Here is a 17,259-nt window from a genome sequence, read left to right as displayed (position 1 = left end):
CAGGCACAGGATTCACTCCAGAAAAAAAGGAGTAATCTGCACAGTCCTTAGTATAATGCCGTGAAGCCAAGCCTGGACAACATAGAAAGAAACACTGACAAGAGCTTTCCCCTGCACCTTCTTCCCATTGTTTCTCTCCTATCGCTTGCAGTGACTGGGCAAGTGAGGCAAGTGATCTGTGCTGGAATAGCCAGCTGAATTGCACCCAGAAGCTGCATGCGGTCTAGATCCAGCACATAGAGGAAAAGGAGCAAGACCACTCCCTGCAGAAGCAAAGCACCATTTGCTCTGTTTAGCTGTAAAGTGAAACCACATCACTCCACATCCCTTTTAAGGATGCACAAATGCTAAGGCTGAGGAACAGTGGGCCTCTGCCAGCAGGAACATCTGGAGGTTGCAGAGACTGAAACGGCTAATGTTTAAAGTCACTGATGGTTGTTCCTTCCCATAACATAAACATTGTTCTGTAAACATATTTTTTCTCTTTTGCAAGAATTAATTGTCTAGTAATAGCCCTATTTTTCTTCTTCCTTCCTTCCTTATTAGTACAGTAGTTTTAATATAGAAAAGACAAAGATGAATACAAATTTCCCACCACCGTGGTAAGTTTGTCCTTATGCTTTGATAAACAAGCATAAGTGACTCCTCTGTTTCTCCTTGAGGTAATACCTTGTCTGTGCTTCCAGCAGGGATAAGTCCATGGTTGACATTTCTTCCTGGAATACGACTTGCTGAGCTCAACATTTTTAATTCCTTTTATGATGGAAAGCCTCCACATCCATGAAACAAAGATATAAATTACCAGGCACAAAATAAATCTCTCTAATGGAGAAACTGTACACCTCAGAGAGGAGAAAAGAAAAAAGTCATGCACATTTTATAACTGAGATAAAGAACTGTTTGCTGATGAAGAGGATCAGTCAGTTGTTTGTTTCTGCTCTGTCATTCCAGCTATATATTCATGGTTGCAAAAGCAGTAAAATAGCTAAAGCAATATTCTTGATTAATGATCTACCAGACTAATACAAAATCATCCAAACATATGGAAAAACAGTGGGCTTACTGTGAATTTTAAAAGGAATGTTTGATAACAAATGAGATACTGAAGGAGATTATTATCAGAAAAGTATTACGGATGGAGGAATCACCTGCTGCTCTGGAGCGGGCGGCCAAGGGAAGAAGCTTATTTCTTCTCTGGTGGCTACTGAGGAGATTTTGAGTTTTCCCATCTCTGTCTCTCACTCTCCAATGTTGTTTTGATTCTTCCACCGAAATAACATTGATCATTACATCTGATGTTTGTTATCAGCTATGAAAACCCACTAAAACTTTTTTGTGCATATGAACCTATCTCAGCATTCTTTGTGCCACAAACCCAATTGTACCACAATTTTATAAACAAATTAAGGGTGAAACTTAGTACATACCATTAGATATTTTTTTTTTCAGGCTAAGGAAAAGAAAAGCCCAGTGTTAACTGGAAAGAATACAAGAAAAACATTGAAGATCCCTCCTGATCTGAAAATCAGTAATCAGGAACCTATGGAAGTTTTTTCTTGCAGAAGTAAAAGTGCATCTGTTGTGTTTTCTCTAAAGGTGCCGCTTGCTACTAGGGTTTTTGTACATTGATGGACCTGCCTGGAAGACTTTCTAACCTGTGAAATATTTCAAACACATTTAAAGATCCCATCTGGAATGGTAGACTTGAAAAACCAACATAGTCAGCTGATGGAGCTGGCAGAACAGATATGGTCGCTGGCTACCCAGCCCAGCGTGGGAGAGCCCAGAGAGCTGGGATGCCCGCACCAGCCAGGAGGCCCCGCACATCCAGCAGAGGAAAAGGCAAAGAGCTCAGCTTTATACCAGCCACCTGGCAGAGCACCAAGGAGCCTGGCAAAGTGGGAAAACAGCCTGGAAGGAGCACAGATTATAGTCTCCACGCTGCTACATATTCCAGCAAAATGTTTTCGTTTGGAAGAATCAGCATTTTCTAAGAGCAGAGCAGTCAGCTGGAACATCTACAAACAACTCCAGCACTCGTTTTAGTCACTGGTGTTTTTACTCCCATCTTCCAGCTAATTAGCTACTGCTAGGACAACGCGTGGAGATTTTCTACCTCTGCAGGTAGCATCTGTTTGTGAAGCATGCACAAACTACAAATAATGGGATCTCTGTCAACATCCAGCGTGGACGGTTTGCAATCATCTCTTGTCACTTACTAAACACAGCCTCCTCATCCAGCCTTTAGATATGGTTTTGTTTCTTGCAAAAGATTAACATGTTTTTCTCACCTCGTATTTTTAACAGATAAACATTTTACAAGTGACAGAACACTAAATAATTTTGCTTATCTGATTTTTATCTATACCTCATCTTCTAAACATACTTTGAGCTGGGGTAAAATTAGAAGGAGATGTTCTAAGTCCTTGGCACTTCAAATCTCTACTTTGGCTCAGCTGACAGCTCTAACTGGAAGTGATTATTTATATAGCCGTGTAAATGTTCATGGTGCTATTTAACCAAATAAAGTATATGCCCTGAGTCTAGCAAAATCTTGTGCACATACAAGGTCCTTAATTGTAGGCTTTTCAGGGATAAATGCTTAAAATCCTAATTGTGCAGCGGTCTGCACAAGTAAATCTCATAAGGACACGTGAAATGCCCCAGTGGGTCGGAGTAATGCCTGATCTTGCCCAGCAGTACGTCTCTAGAAGAAGATAGGTAAGAAAGCATAAGGAACCAGTTTCCTGCTCCTTTCCCAGACAGTCCTTCAACATTCACAGTTGTTGTATTAGGCGTGCTAGAGGATCTTTGTCTGTTGTCCATCAACAGCAGCATCCCTGCCTGCTCCCCAACAAGAACACCAAGTGCCACAAGGCCCTGTGCATCAGGAAACAAAATAACAAGATTTACCTTCTCTATATTTTCCAAGTGGCTCTGAACATGATATTCCAAAAAGAATGACAATTAAGCAGTAATCAGGAACTGCTTAGTAATTTTTTTGTCTTACATCTGAGTACTTGGAACACTTGTCAATGGCATCCACTTTTAATTACTGACTAAAATCTAGTTAGAAAACATGGATAAAGAAACCAAGAGCAAAAAAATGCTTAGGAATTTCAAAGTGTGTGCGTAGAGAATGGATGTCTTGTAAGGTCATGAAAGGTGGTGTAGTAACTAAGAAACTAGCAGAAAAGCAGCTCAGCTTATCTAGGTGCTGATGGAAAACCAGCGTTTTAAGGATTGAGCAAAGGGTGACTATGGCAAAGTAAGCAACACAAATGGATCTCTCTCTCCAGACAGGCTCTCACGTGAAAATGGTTTCATAAAAGAATGGTTGGAGCTCTCTCTATGTACAATTATCCTAAATTCCAAAAAGCACAAAATGCTGTTATCACCCTCGGAGAATATTCCAGTCCAAATTGCAGTGTGCCATAGATGTGGATAATTCCACATGCATTTGGGTCTGCTTTGCAAAAGGTTTATTCAAAAAAGGTACCTATTTCAAAGCGGAAACTGGATTCAGCAGACAACGTATTACAATGATGGCTGAAAATATTCAAAGGTTACATGCATCTTAAGGAAGAAAAGTCTCTGAGCATGTGAATTCTTGCTAATGGCAAAGAAACGTGAGACAAAACACAGGATAAATGCTTCTCCCCTAAAATGTAATAGCCTAGTCATACAAAAGACAATGCAGCTGCACAATTAAGTACCCAGCTGCTTATGACTTAAAAATCATGCAGTACTAACTAAAGTGATCTAAGAACCTCATCACATCCTCTTCACGGCAAGTGTTGTCACTGTCTCATACAGTTTCTTCTACAATTTTCTTATGTGGTATTCTGACTAGCTGTAAAACTTCAACACGTGTCTCAAACAGCAATCCAGAGTTATGATTCTTGCTATTAAGCAAAAGTTAGTCACTATCCTCTATGGATGTAAATTATATATAACCCAAGAGATATGATATGTAAAAAAAAAGAAACACATATTTGCAAGCATCTTGTAAATCTGCAATCTGTTAACAGTGTTATCAGACCGGATTCTTACAGTTCTATCGCTTAAACAGGATAAAACATCCTTCTATAAATAAGTGATGCTGAAATATGAACAGAAATGATACCGACCACAAAATGGGAGAGCTGATGATTAAAACTTAGGTAGTCCAAGACATAAAAAATAGAAAAAGAGGGAGATTAAATCCAGGAACAACAGTAGAACTTGAGTAAACTGCAACAATTTCTTCTGCTGACGGGCCATAGATCATTACTGAGGGGCTGGGTAGCTGCAAGCTGATCTCTGGCCTTCTGAGTCTGTCATCAGATTCTACCCAGTACTGTGGGTTATTGTGAATGCAAAAGGTAATAGAGGCCTGATTTTAGATTTCTTGATTCTTTTTTTCCAGAATAGTCCTGTGTCCATGAGGGTAGGGGAAAAAAAAAAAAAAAAAAGAGGATTTAGTTGAATAAAAAGCTGGTGATTTCCCAGTTACCAGTATAACTGGAAATAAAGTCTATCAGAAGACTGAGCTGGCTAGTAATGCTGTTATAAATGTAAATGCACATTGACAAAGAAAATAAATGTCTTAGTTGTTTTGGATTATAACAAAATGAACTTTTATTTTAGTTCCACATTTTTTAGTTTTAATAAATACAAATAAAATACCATGGGACAGACAGAAGATTTAGTAAGTACATATTCAAAGTAGTAAGCCTGCATCATGCATACAGAGCAGTTGTGCCCCAGGAAAGCAGAAAGTATAGCACAGAAGAAACTGGCTACCAACATATATTTATTCTCCATTTCCTTGCAAACTACCTATAGAGAAGCCATCACTGCAAGGATATCCTCTTGTATCAAAAGGATTTTCTTGTGTTGATTCTGCATCCAGTCCCAGTCCCAAATATCTGTCCTTTCTCTGTGAAATATATAACAAAAATACAATTATGATACGTTCTCCGTATAAAGGGAAACCAGGAAAACTAAATACCAATTCTATTTGCATTTCTATTTTTTTTCTAATTTGAACTATTTAAAACAAAAAATCAAGCATTAATATTGCAGGCCATAGTAAAGGCAGCTAGACAAAGTCATAGTAGTGACTGAAACCATGTCCTTACTTCTTAGCAGCAGCAACACAAGCGTGGTACTAAGAAATTGGTGCCAAACCATGTTAGCATCAGTAATTAATGTCAATAATAAAAACGCTGTTACATATTAAAAAAACAAGTTAATATTGAGTTTACACAGTATTTTCTGCATGTCTGCACTCATGTTTTCATACTTTGGAACTCGTTTAAAATGAGCTGCGAGGTTACATCCCTGATTACAAACACGTTTTAACTTACCCCTGAGAGCTGACACTTAAAATATTTTAGCCACTGAGGACCACACAGCTAAGGCAGCGGGCAAGAGTAACTCTCCCTTGTCTGCTCAGGAAAAAGCATTGCAAATCTGATTCACTGGTTTCCCAAAACACGCAGCACATTATAAACCAAGGAGACTGCGTGTGTTCATCCTGGTTCCATTTGCTTTTCCCCCCAGTCTCTGAATTTCTCTTTCAGGTTCAAGAGTAAATGGTAATGTATGTTATTTTCTTTACACATACCAAGACAACATGCTTATTTACACTGTTCACATTTTCCCTTCAGCTGACATTAATCATAAAGTGCAAAAATCCACAAACCACTAACCCCACCAGTACTTTGCTGATGTCCAGCAAAGATAAACCAAAGATAGACATGATCTGACATTTGATCTGGAGGTGATGATTTGACATTTATTCAGAAAGAAATCCCTTTGTGAGCTGCAACATGCAGTTTACCACTGCAGGCGGTTCTCTGCTATCAGAGCAGCTTTCACAAAACCAGGAAAGAAGCAGTCAACAGCAATGCTGAGGGTCCTCTCTGCTGCTGAGTCCCAGTGTTGGTCCAATTTTAGACTAGTTACAGAAGCTTGGGCTTTCAAACTCAGGCATCTTTTGTGATTTTTTGCTGCCTAATCTTCTTCCCCATCACAGTAAACACAGTGCCTTGAATAAATTTGGGGCTACTTCTGAATGAGTTATGGAAAGAATGAGAAAACAACGGATGTTTGAGCTGAGCATCTTCGAATGGACCCTTCACTGAATGATGCTGGAAGAGCCACCCCAGGCGGGCCTACATGCTGAAAGCCCTGGGAGGTTTTAGTGGCCGTTTTTTCTTTTATAACTTAATCTGCTTGTACAGTTGTTTTCCTAATTTGGCTTCTGGGCAAGTATGATATTTTAAAATGGAATCTCTTCTTAGAACTAACAGCTCCTCTTCCCCTGAAGTGCACTGTATTTCTCAGAGGCTTCTCCACAGATGTGAAATTGATCTCGCATAACCGCTTACTGTATACGATTACAACACTGGCATTTGTCTGAAATAAAGAAAACACAGTACAGCATGCAAGGGAGGAATAATTCCATAATCATTCCATAATAAATGGAGGAAAATATCTTCTTATCTTGTACCTGAAGGAAGCAGATGATAATTAATATAATGGACATTAGTTTTTAGTGGATATTAGCATAGGACATGGCAGGGAGTAATTTCCTCAAGATATTTTTTTGTTCTTCTTTCTTTTTCTTCTTGTAATTTATCTGATATGTTCAAGTATATTCCAAAGGGTTGATCTGAACCATCTTATCCCCTAAGTTCCAGTCTCGCCAGGAATGCTGTCGCGGTCTTCAAATAACAGCTTTGGTTGGAAAGCTACCAAAAAAAAATAATCCACAACCTTATTTAAAGCAGAGTTTAAGTAAACAACTTGATTTAAAAATAAAAAATAAAATAAAATCCACAGCAGCTAAACACTAGTTTATGTTAGCTGGAAAATAATCTTACCATTCCAGAACTTGAACTGTAGCTCACATGTCACACCTCAGAGCAACGTATATCACAAAAAGTAGAGAAGGATATTTCAAAGTATGGGTTTAGAAACTGCCACACAGTTGGTTCAATTTTTAAAAGAATTTGGTATTAAGAAAAGTTTAATGAAAGGATCAGATAAAATCACAGTTAATAGCACAGGGTATGCACCTGCTATGTGGTAGCTGCTCATCTCTGAGAAGCCACCAGCCTAGAAAGAAACACTGGTTGGCAGGGTTGCACCTGAGGAAAGCAAAGGAAGCATCCACAGGTGGTCTCAAGAAACATTTGGCCACTCCTGTGCAAGTGGGAAAATCTAATCTGAACCTTAATGAATGTTTCTTGCTCTCATTTGTCAATGATGCTTCAGTCCATCCTTGGAGTGCCTCTTTTTGCAACCAGAAAAATACGGAGTACTTTCAAGTAGAGGTCTCATCACAGCTCCCAGCTGAAGGCTGCGACGTGGAGCGGAACCAAATGCTGTCAATTTAAAACAGAGCTTGCCAAAACACAGTCAGTAAGGTACATGCAGTTACGTGCATCCCCTTCAGACTTCTAAGTGCAACCTGTCGAAATGTGCAGTCCTGCGCTGCTGTTTGCTAGTGTGGTAAACAACACAGAAAATGTTTGTTTAATGTAAAATTACCTGTCACCCTTGTCTGCTGTGGCAGTAACTGCTATGAGCAAGTCTATTGCTGGAACAACAGCAGAACATAGCTCCACTGATTTCTGGGGAGTTTTACTTGTTTAGCATGCACTGAAATACAAGAAGTGACTTTATCACTCTGTTCACATAGTTTAAAAGTTTGGACCATTATTTTCCGCATGGAATGACTCACCTGAAGCTGCTCTGATCGGCTGTCTTCTGAAGATCTGTCTGAATGCTGAACAAATAACTGATGAGAAAAATGTTCCAGGAGAACAATGTACCTGCCTACAACTAATGCACTTCAGTTGGAGGACTGAGACGTTATTTTGCAATGCTTAGCATTAAGTGAATGACTAATCTGTCGAGCTGCTCGCCTGTGCCTCTTTCCCAGGCTAGCTCTGAGACAGTCGGCACCCCCAGTCCAGTCCTGGCCACAGCCTGACCTCTTCAGTGCACTCCTTAACCAGCCAGGAGGGAATTTCCAGGGCTTGATGAAACCAGACAAATATCACCCGACCATTCATTTATTTGTCTCTCCCTTCACACTGGGAGTAGATCAGGATGCCACTGGATATATACAGCGGGATTACTAATATTGCACAGGAAACCTTCCTTCCGGCCTTCTCTAGATTCAGAGAGCTTGCCTTTACAAACTCTGCAACTGCTTTTGTCAATACGGTGAATAGGAACTCTATGAGGTGGCAGCCCTTATTCAGATGCAATGCCCTCTGACTTTAATAAGTGGATGTGCTCAGGCAGTGCTTTCTGTCTCCTCGATTATCATGTGTCTTTTACTGCATCTGAAACACATTTATTACCTTGCTTCTTTTCACAGAAAAGCCTATACTCTAACACTGAATATTATAAAGAAAATACTATCCTTAAATAAAGAGAATGATTTTTTTCCACTGAAAAAAATAATATTTTGCCTTTTTTTCATTAAGAACGTCTAATTAAATCCACTGGTAGTTCCACCCAACATTGAAATCAGGTTCTTCCAAGAAATGGTTTTCTTTAAACTTTCCCCCACCACGAAATAGGAAAGACTGACTTTTTGTCTCCAGCTCAGATGAAATGCTTATTTTCAAAAATGCGAACATTGGAGGTGGTACAAATTTTTCTCCTCTCTAACCTTCAGCTTGCCCAGCACTGTGCTCCTGACTGTGTTCACCTGTAGGAATTGTAAAAGGGATTGGTTTTATAAGCTACGGAGACTTTCTAGCTCAGTATCTGACTAATGCCATTTAGGCACTTACAGAGAGTTTCATTAACTTGGATTAAATAGTCCTCAAAAGGACTGCATGTTGACTGTGTTACACACAAATAATACGATAAAGACAGTGCCCATATCCAGATTTAACAAACGTATTTGATTGTTTAATGTCCCTCTGCACACTCAGTTTAACAAATATGGCCTTTGGGGAGAAAACAAAATAGACTGCTTTTTGAACAAAACACAGAGCCAGTGTTTTGCATCACCCAGTTAACCTCAAACAAGATTAATCACATCTCTTCAGCTGGGATGGTGTAACCCAGATAGTGTCTGCAAAGAAAATTTCATTGTTAAAAATACGCTGCTTCTTGCTAAGCTGTTTGTTTTCTGTGTTGACAAAAGATGTAAGGAATATGAGAATGTCCTGTCCTTTACAAGGTAGGCTATTTTAGTGGGCCTCCATTCAGCTTTTGCTTCCAGCAGGATGGAGCAGGTCTCCCACCAGCAGGACAGCACCCCAGCCGCTGTTCTGACTCCCATTATTGATGGTCTCACCTTTGAAAACCAACATTTCCCAGTGCTTAAAGAAGCAGATCAGAGGTGGAATCAGAATCAACTGTTCAATGCCTAAATTCGGATTCTTTTTACAGTGTCGCTATAAATAAAGACGTGTACATCCACATCACAGCAGTGCTGCAAGTAGGCATACAGTCCCAGTTTATCCACTTTTGGATAAATTTCAGCTCTAATTTTGGAAGCTTTGTAAGCTGCCATGGCTGTTTATGTAAAACAAGGTGGCTAACAGCTGGGAATGATGAGCGCTCACAGAGCTGTCTAGTTTATACATTACTCAGAGGATTTTGTTGTTAAGTGAAATGAGATCCATGTGTAATAAGATATATTTTATTTTTTGTTTAGCAAAGACTGAACATTTAATTGCTCCAGTCTTAGTGTTAAGCCACGGTAGTGCTAAATTTAGATCCAGAAATGGCTCCTTATTATTTGCAGGTTTGCAGTTTTACGACTGGAAAATAGTGCTGGGTGAAGAAGAGCTGCCCAGGGAGAGCAGTGCCCGAGTCAGTGAGTGCAACAAGCTGACCTCAACAAGCTTCAAGCAATTTATAGAAAACGGCAACAAAAACAACTAGAAAACCAACACGCCCTCATGCTACATACCACTGAAGCTGTAAACGGGACTAGAAAGTCAGAACGCAAACAAGGGAATTAGAAGCAGACTAACGCTTCTAGGAGGAGTAAATAACTCCTCTTACACAAAAATATCAAAAGACTGACAATTGTAATATCCATCTAGAAAACAGCACCCTACCGTGCCACACATGATTGCTATTATTGACCAAAGTTCAGCGTGGAAGCACGTGCTTTCACCTGTAGCCAGGCACCTCTGGGCTCTTCACAGACACATATCAATCCTGGGTGCTTCAGAGAAGGCACAGCATCGAGGCGAGGTGAGAGCAGAGGCCCAGCCAACGCTGTCCCAAGTGGCGCGGTGGCGTTCCTCACCCAGCTCCTGTGCTGGTGCTTCCATCTCACACACACAGCACTGGGACTGTGAGGACTGTGTAGCTGCAAATTCAGAAAGAACACTGAAAACACGTGAAAGTGCACCTGTACCATTTGCAATACATATCGCAGAACAAAAAGACGTATCTCAATGACTTATTCTTTCTTTTGAATATGATTATTTTGTTTGTCACGGACAATAAGGGTTCTGTAAGCCATTCCTCAGATAACTTTGACATATAGTTTGAGCTGCCATGCGACAGCATATTCTCTTCTCCTGGCTTTACAAAACACGACTATAAAGTCTTTGGAGCATTTTTCATGTTCTTTCCTATCATCCAAATCTCCACTATAAAAAGAAGAAGCAAGGACTGGCATTTTAGAAAACGCAGCCCCAGATTTAAATTTTATGCAGTGAGAACAGCAACTCACTGGGGACTTGGAAGAGATCAGCACAGCTATTGCAACACAGAACGTAACCAAGATGGAAAAAACCTCATCTTCCATCCTGGATGTTTATTGCATACATTACAGTCCTCTGTACATCTGGCTATCACTGATGCTAGTGGAAACGCATAAGCAGAAAAAGAACAGAACATTCTCAAGAAAGCCTCTGCAACGAGAAGTGTGATCTCCAGGGTGAGAGCTTGTGTCATTAAGTGCCTGACATCAGATTTCGTCGCTGGCAATAGCTAAATTCTCACCGACTTCAGCTGCAAAGTTGGGGCTATAGGCTCCCCACCCCCACCACTTTCCACTGGCCTTGCTGCTTTACAACGAGATTACGGTTACAGAAATAGATGAAGTCCTCAGAAGCGCGTAAAGGAAAAGATTTGGCACCACGTCTGTATTTGGCCTCTGCAACCCAGAGCCTCGCTGTTTTGACAGAGCTGAGGTCAGCGCACACAGAGTCGGAGAAAAAAAAAACAACACAGAAGAAAACCAGAAGTTGGTGAAATCAGGCAATATTACGTTTGGGATGTCCAAAACGGGCCACTTGGTGAGCCCAAGCTCTGGGTAGCAGCACACGTCCAGCTCCCAGCGGGGCAGCACGGGGCAGCCCGTGGCCCCCTCAGGCCTGGCTGGGTCACTCGGCAGGGCGCTGGTCACGGTGCTTGATGCCAGGTGCCTCTTCTTTGTTAAAAAAATGCAAATGCAAAAGATCTTCTGTCATGCAAATGTTTAACCTTCTGGCAAAGGTTAGTATCGGAACCACAAAGCACGCTGCACAGCATGGTGAAGCAAGAAACGGTTCTGTGAAGTTTCCCTTTTACTGAAGGAACAGTAGTATCCGTGCTTCAAGGGCGTAATAAAAATGTAAACTAAAAATACATACTAATGCAGCCAGTAAAATTCAATTTTAATCTAAATATTTCTTAAACCAAATGTTATAGTGAGTACATTTTATAAGGCCATCTGAACTCACAATTCCATATTCTGCTTTTTTTCTTAACCTGAAACGCTTTTTCCACTGTCCAAAGATATTACGGTTGTTATAACTACCTCCCTTAACAGTCACTTCCATTTTTATGGGTCTCTGAAAGAAGCGATTAAAAAGTTTAGAACAAAAGCTGTCACAGACGTGATTCACGTGGCCATTTTCCATGCACCGACTGCTGCCAGCTCCGCAGCTGGGCAGAGGCATGGGAATGCCCCTGCTCTACCTTGCCAGCCTCCCCCAGAGGTATCAAGAAAGCCTTTCATCAGCTTCCAAACATCAGCAGGTCCTCAGGTGTGCTACGGGGAAGCTCCCAAAGTATAAATGCTTAACCAAACCTTACTGCAGCTTATGAGACTTTGAAGTTGTCTCATCCCCCTGTTCCGCAGCACATCCCTCCTTATGTCTCTCCCATGGTCACCAGTTCCGTACCCTTGCAATTACTGCCTGATTTTCCCACTACCCCGGATGTTTCCCTCTAATCAGTTTTGCATACCTCACACACCTGTCAAGCCTGTAACAATTACCCATTCCTCACACAGACTGTCCTCTCTCTCCCTTGGAGCTTCCCTGCAGTTTCTCTTCCCCCCAGTTCCATGTTAGCTGTGGATCCTGCTTCCTAGGAGAGGTCGGTGCGTTTGTCCAGCGAACAAGTACAAAACCCCAAAGCTCACCAGGTTACAATTGGTAGCACGCCCCTAAACCCAGGGCAGATGTTCAAAGAAAAGGAACTCAAGGAGAATCAGGGCAAAAGAAACTTGAAGCCAGCACTGAAAATGGGGAAACCTCCTACAAATGAGGTAGATGAGGATGTACTGAGCACTGTGGCATCGCAGCACTCAGGTGAAGGAAACTCTCCTTGCAGAGCATGTGGTCCTTTACATAGGCTCTGCTATGTCAAGGCCCAAATGAGGCCCAGGGCTGAGTTTCGAGCTGTTTCTTTACTCGGAAGCAGCCTGCCTGCCCCTAGCAGGGGCTGCGTGCTGTGAGTTTCACACGTGCAGACGATGCCCCCACCCTCATGCGTTGCAGGCAGCCCCTGGCCAGCTCCTGCCCAAACCGTCTGCAGCTGCACAGCTCGGCCGGCCCGGGACTCGAGGCGGGCGATGATTTTAATGCCTGGAAGCGAGCCAGCACGGCTCCGTCCCTCACGCAGGCCCGGGCTGCCCTCGGCCCGTCTTGGCAAGTTCCCGTCAGCAAAGGTGCTGGTGCCCTTATGGCACTTGGCGCCTCACCGCCACTAATATTTCCATATCCCCTCCCTCCCGGGGTAACAGCCTCGTAATAATTTCCCGTAACAACTTTATATATGAGGTACGAGGCTAAAGGGCTACCTGCTGCAAAAGCCCTTTGGTAACGCGTAGGGGATGGGACTTGATTTTTGTACCAGAGCCCCTACACGTCTTGCAAAGGACTTACAACTAGTGCTGAAAAGCATCCTTGTGCAAGTGTGCTCACAAATCAAACAGGATCCGCTTGCCCTGCGTATATCTCACCTGAGGCAAAACGCCTTTGCACAGCTTTGTGCATGTTCTGCGAGCAGGGGATGTCAGCCTGGGGGCTGGTTCCCTGGGAGGGGCAGGGGGTGCTGCCGCAGCCCCGATGCTGCAGGGCTGTGCTGAAGTCAGGTCTTTGGGAAACGAGGAGTCTGCAGCTGCTCTTGTGGGGCTGCAGGACAGGAGGGTGGTGCTGCACGCTGCACGGGGCCGCAGAGCCGATTTAGGGGCGGCAGGCTGCGAGGAAAGGGAAGCCGCCCCCCAAACGTGCGGCCATCCCGCGGCGCGATAGGGGCGGCCCCTTGTCTCTTGTTTGTCCGCTTGCCTGTTCGGCGTGCAGGCTGCGCGCTAAATCTCCTTGAAAAATTCCCTTTAAAAAAAAAAAAAAACACAACAACAACAAAAAAAACAAACTCGCCCCCCCAAAAAAAAAGAGAAAAAAGAAAAAAAAAAGGAAAGGAAAAGAAAAAAAAGAAAAGAAAAAAAGGGGAAAAAAGGGGAAAAAGGGGGAAAAGGGGGAAAAAAGGGAAAAAAGGGAAAAAAGGGAAAAAGGGGGATCTCCACTTCCACAGGCCGGGCGGGGCCGTGCCGCTGTGGGCGTGGCCTCGGCGAGGGGGCGTGTCCGCCCCGAGGGGCGGGGCCGGGCCGGGGGCGGGGCCCGCGGGCCTATATAAGGGGCGCGCGGCGGCCGGCGCGGCAGTGGCGGTGCGATGCAGAGCGCGGTGCTGCTGGCGCTGCGGCCCGGCGGGCGGCACTCGGAGCGGGGCGGGCGGCGCCGCGGGGAGCTGGAGGAGGCGGAGAAGGGCCGCATGAAGAGGACGATGTGAGTGTGCCGCCGGCGGGGAGCGGTGGGGATGGGGGCAGGGCTGTCGGGGGAGGTCGGGTCCCCTCCGCTGGGTGCTCCCGGTGCTGAAGGCGCTTCTCCCTTCTCACAGCATTAAGGACTGGAAGAAGAGGCTGAGCTACTTTCTGCAGAACTCTTCCACTTCCACCAACATGAAAGCCAATAAGGGGGGGAAGCACCACGCCTACTTCAGGTAAGTTACGGCCGGTTCTGCTTAAATAACTCCAGTATTGCACAAAATTAAAAAAAAAAAAAGACTAAAGCTTCTGGAGCAGATCCTGATGTTCTCTGTGGCTCTCTGCAGGCCTTCCCCTGAAGAAGCTCGGCTGTGGTCAGAAGCCTTTGATGAACTCCTTGCTAATAAATGTAAGTTTGTTTTCAAACTGTAGCATTTAACACTAAAATGATGGGGAACTTTGTGTCTTGAAGAGATTGCTTCCCTGCATGTCAGCGTTGTGCCTTGCTTTGTAAACCAGTATTAAAACTTTGAAATTCCCCTGCTGTGGAGTATTCTTGTCCCAGAGGTAGCTGTAAGCTGTGTAGTTAAACCATACCTGTTAGCTTGGCTTTGCCAAAGGCTGTGCGCTGTGCTCTCTGTTTATCTAAGACAAATGCATTAAAACTTGGGAAGGGTTCTGCAACAAAGTTCAGTGCTCTCCAGGTTTTGCTGTAGCTCTACAAGGAAGAGCACACAACAGCAGAGCAAAAGAGACTAAGAAATATTACTGTTTGCTCTTTGAACCTTTGAGTCATCCTTTCCATTGCAAGAAGGATTCCAGGGGGTTGTAGCCCCGTCATAAATATTTACTCCAGTCTGAAGGTTAATACAGGAGATCCCATTTAGAGATTTTTTTTTATGCATGGGGCATCACAAAAGGGGCATCACAAAAGGGAGCACAATGACTAGAAATGCCTTTCATTTGTGTTTCATTAAAAATGACTAACTTGAAGCCTGCCAAGCTGTTAGGGCGTTAGTCCGCTTTCATACGTAAAAGCAGACTTTTCATTGCCATCCCAGAAAGAACCAGATCAGAAACAGAGCAAAGTGTTTTGGTAGGAACAGATGTGATAAATGGGTAAATTCAAGATGCCTGAAATACTTACTTGATGCATTTTTTTCCCCTCCTTTCCCTAGATGGTCTTGCTGCTTTCCGAGCCTTTCTGAAGTCTGAGTTCTGCGAAGAGAACATTGAGTTCTGGCTGGCCTGCGAGGACTTCAAGAAAACCAAGTCACCCCAGAAGCTCACATCAAAAGCAAAGAAGATCTACAATGATTTCATTGAGAAGGAGGCTCCCAAAGAGGTAAAGAAAACCTATTTAAACATAACTGCCCTCCCTGTTCTATGAAATGTTGGCCCTACTTTATTTCTCTGAACTCCTTTTGAGACACAGATGTCTGAAATGCATCATACGTGTCTCACCAAATACAACTCCCCACTAACTGCCTTTTCACCAAGTTGGAATATGGCACAAAGAGCATTTCAGGGAGTTTCCATCTAAGCTGGGGAAAACCAATGGTCTCATTGAACACCTGTACAACTGCTTGAGTTTAACACTGAAAGATAGTATCATCTGAATTACTTTGGGTTTTTGCATTAAAGAATTTTCTTAAAGGAAACTAACCCTGTACTAATAGGATCTTTTAACCTCTTCAGAAATTTTGTTGTATTATACTTGTTTGAATTCAGTTCTCAGAAGTAAATGTCCTTTCTGTTTCAGATAAATATAGACTTCCAAACCAAGAACATAATCGCGCAGAACATCCAAGAAGCTACACATACTTGCTTCAGCGCAGCACAGAAGAGGGTTTACAGCTTAATGGAGAACAACTCGTACCCCCGGTTTTTGGAATCTGAGTTCTACCAGGAGCTGTGCAAGAAGACACCTATCACCAGAGCTGCCCAAGGGACATGAGCTGTGGAGCTATGAGCTTGCTCTTCGCAAGGAGAAGCCTTTTAGTCACTGAGGAAGCAAGCCACAGCTGACCTGAAAGACCGAGGTACTGAGTACTCAGTCTGTTTTCCACGGTGCAAAAGGACAACTACTGACTTCAGTGAAAGCTGATGGTAAAGAATGACATTGTCAGAGGGCAGCAGAAGTGTGCCAGGCAGCTGCTGGCAATGCACTTATCTGAGTGCTGCAGTGGAAAGGTGCCTCCATGCCTCAGACCGAGCTGTGCAGTGTAAAGTCCTTGTCACAGCTGTGGTGTTGATAGAGCAGGTCAGAACAGGGCTTCCTTGTTGTAAACAGAAGTGGCTCTGTACAGTCGGGCAGTGCTGGGAACTTGAGTTGGGTATTTATTTTTCCTAAACATCAACCAGTATTGCTGTCATCAGTCACTTGGTATTTTAACACCGGTTGTGTAAACTGACACCACTTGAAAAGAAATGCGTTGGGTTTGTGTGTGACTTGTAGACACTGCTACCACTGTCACTACGCTGTGCGAAGTGAGGAAGGGAGATCCCCCTGTTCCCAGAGGGACAGGTTGTACAGCTGAGCATCCAGGGCTGGGTTGTGCCAGCAGGGCTGCACATGGCCAGACAGAGGGCAAAACTTGGCCACAGCGAACAGGAGCTATGTAGTACTATATTTAAAGGTGGGTTATGATTGTGTTGAATTCTGCAATAATGTCATAATTCTGTCTCGAGGACAGCAAGCTTCAGTGAAGTCTTACTGTTTTTAATAAACTATTTTGATACAAAGCTGCTTTTGTTGCTTGTTTTGCACACACAGATACATGGTCTGGCACTGGATGGGGTGTTCTGCAGTAACCCTTCTCATGGGGGTGATCTCCAGGCTAGTTTTTAAGCTGTTAGCTCTTAATCTACCAGGCAGGTTGTTTTCAGCAAAGTAAAAATCCTCAGAGCCTGAAAGCTTAACAGGGATGATAAATTTCAGCGCATCCTGTTTTAACTACCTCCCCATGGAAGTAATCTCTTAGACAGTGCAGTTTGCATGCAGGGCTAGGAGTGATGACAAATCAACCAGAAAACAACAGCAGTGTTGCTGCTGGAGCTCAAAGGCCCAGGATGCTCCCTGGAATACAGGTACCTGTACTACTGCAGCAGTACAGCTGCTCAAGGCCCCTGCTTCAAGCAGGACCTGATTTTCAGGCTGCAAACCTGTGCAGTGTCAGTGGAGGTAAGACTATAATAAAAACACTTGACTGCCTGCTGGGTGAGCACTCCTTAGCAGGGAGAGT

At 43.3% G+C, this 17,259-nt stretch overlaps 1 protein-coding gene across 1 annotated transcript; it reads left to right on the top strand.

The window, feature by feature from the left end:
* Positions 1–13,894: 13,894 nt before the first annotated feature.
* RGS2 (regulator of G protein signaling 2) lies at positions 13,895–16,759 on the top strand. Its single transcript, XM_048080284.2, has 5 exons — positions 13,895–14,036; positions 14,149–14,250; positions 14,362–14,423; positions 15,193–15,359; positions 15,777–16,759. Exons 1-5 carry the CDS (start codon positions 13,924–13,926, stop codon positions 15,969–15,971), a joined length of 639 nt encoding a protein of 212 aa, XP_047936241.2. The 5' UTR covers positions 13,895–13,923; the 3' UTR covers positions 15,972–16,759.
* The last annotated feature ends 500 nt before the right edge of the window (positions 16,760–17,259 follow it).

Source organism: Anser cygnoides, chromosome 8, assembly GCF_040182565.1.
Source record: "Anser cygnoides isolate HZ-2024a breed goose chromosome 8, Taihu_goose_T2T_genome, whole genome shotgun sequence".
Classification (NCBI taxonomy): domain Eukaryota; kingdom Metazoa; phylum Chordata; class Aves; order Anseriformes; family Anatidae; genus Anser; species Anser cygnoides.
This window is presented reverse-complemented; position numbering and strand designations above follow the sequence as displayed.

What these genes read in the sequence shown, in the direction of transcription:
- RGS2 (XM_048080284.2), top strand. Translation starts at nt 13,924, where the DNA reads ATGCAGAGCGCGGTGCTGCTGGCGCTGCGGCCCGGCGGGCGGCACTCG. An exon ending in GGCCGCATGAAGAGGACGAT is followed by an intron (nt 14,037 to 14,148) that starts GTGAGTGTGCCG and finishes CCCTTCTCACAG; the next exon opens with CATTAAGGACTGGAAGAAGA. An exon ending in TGAACTCCTTGCTAATAAAT is followed by an intron (nt 14,424 to 15,192) that starts GTAAGTTTGTTT and finishes TCCTTTCCCTAG; the next exon opens with ATGGTCTTGCTGCTTTCCGA.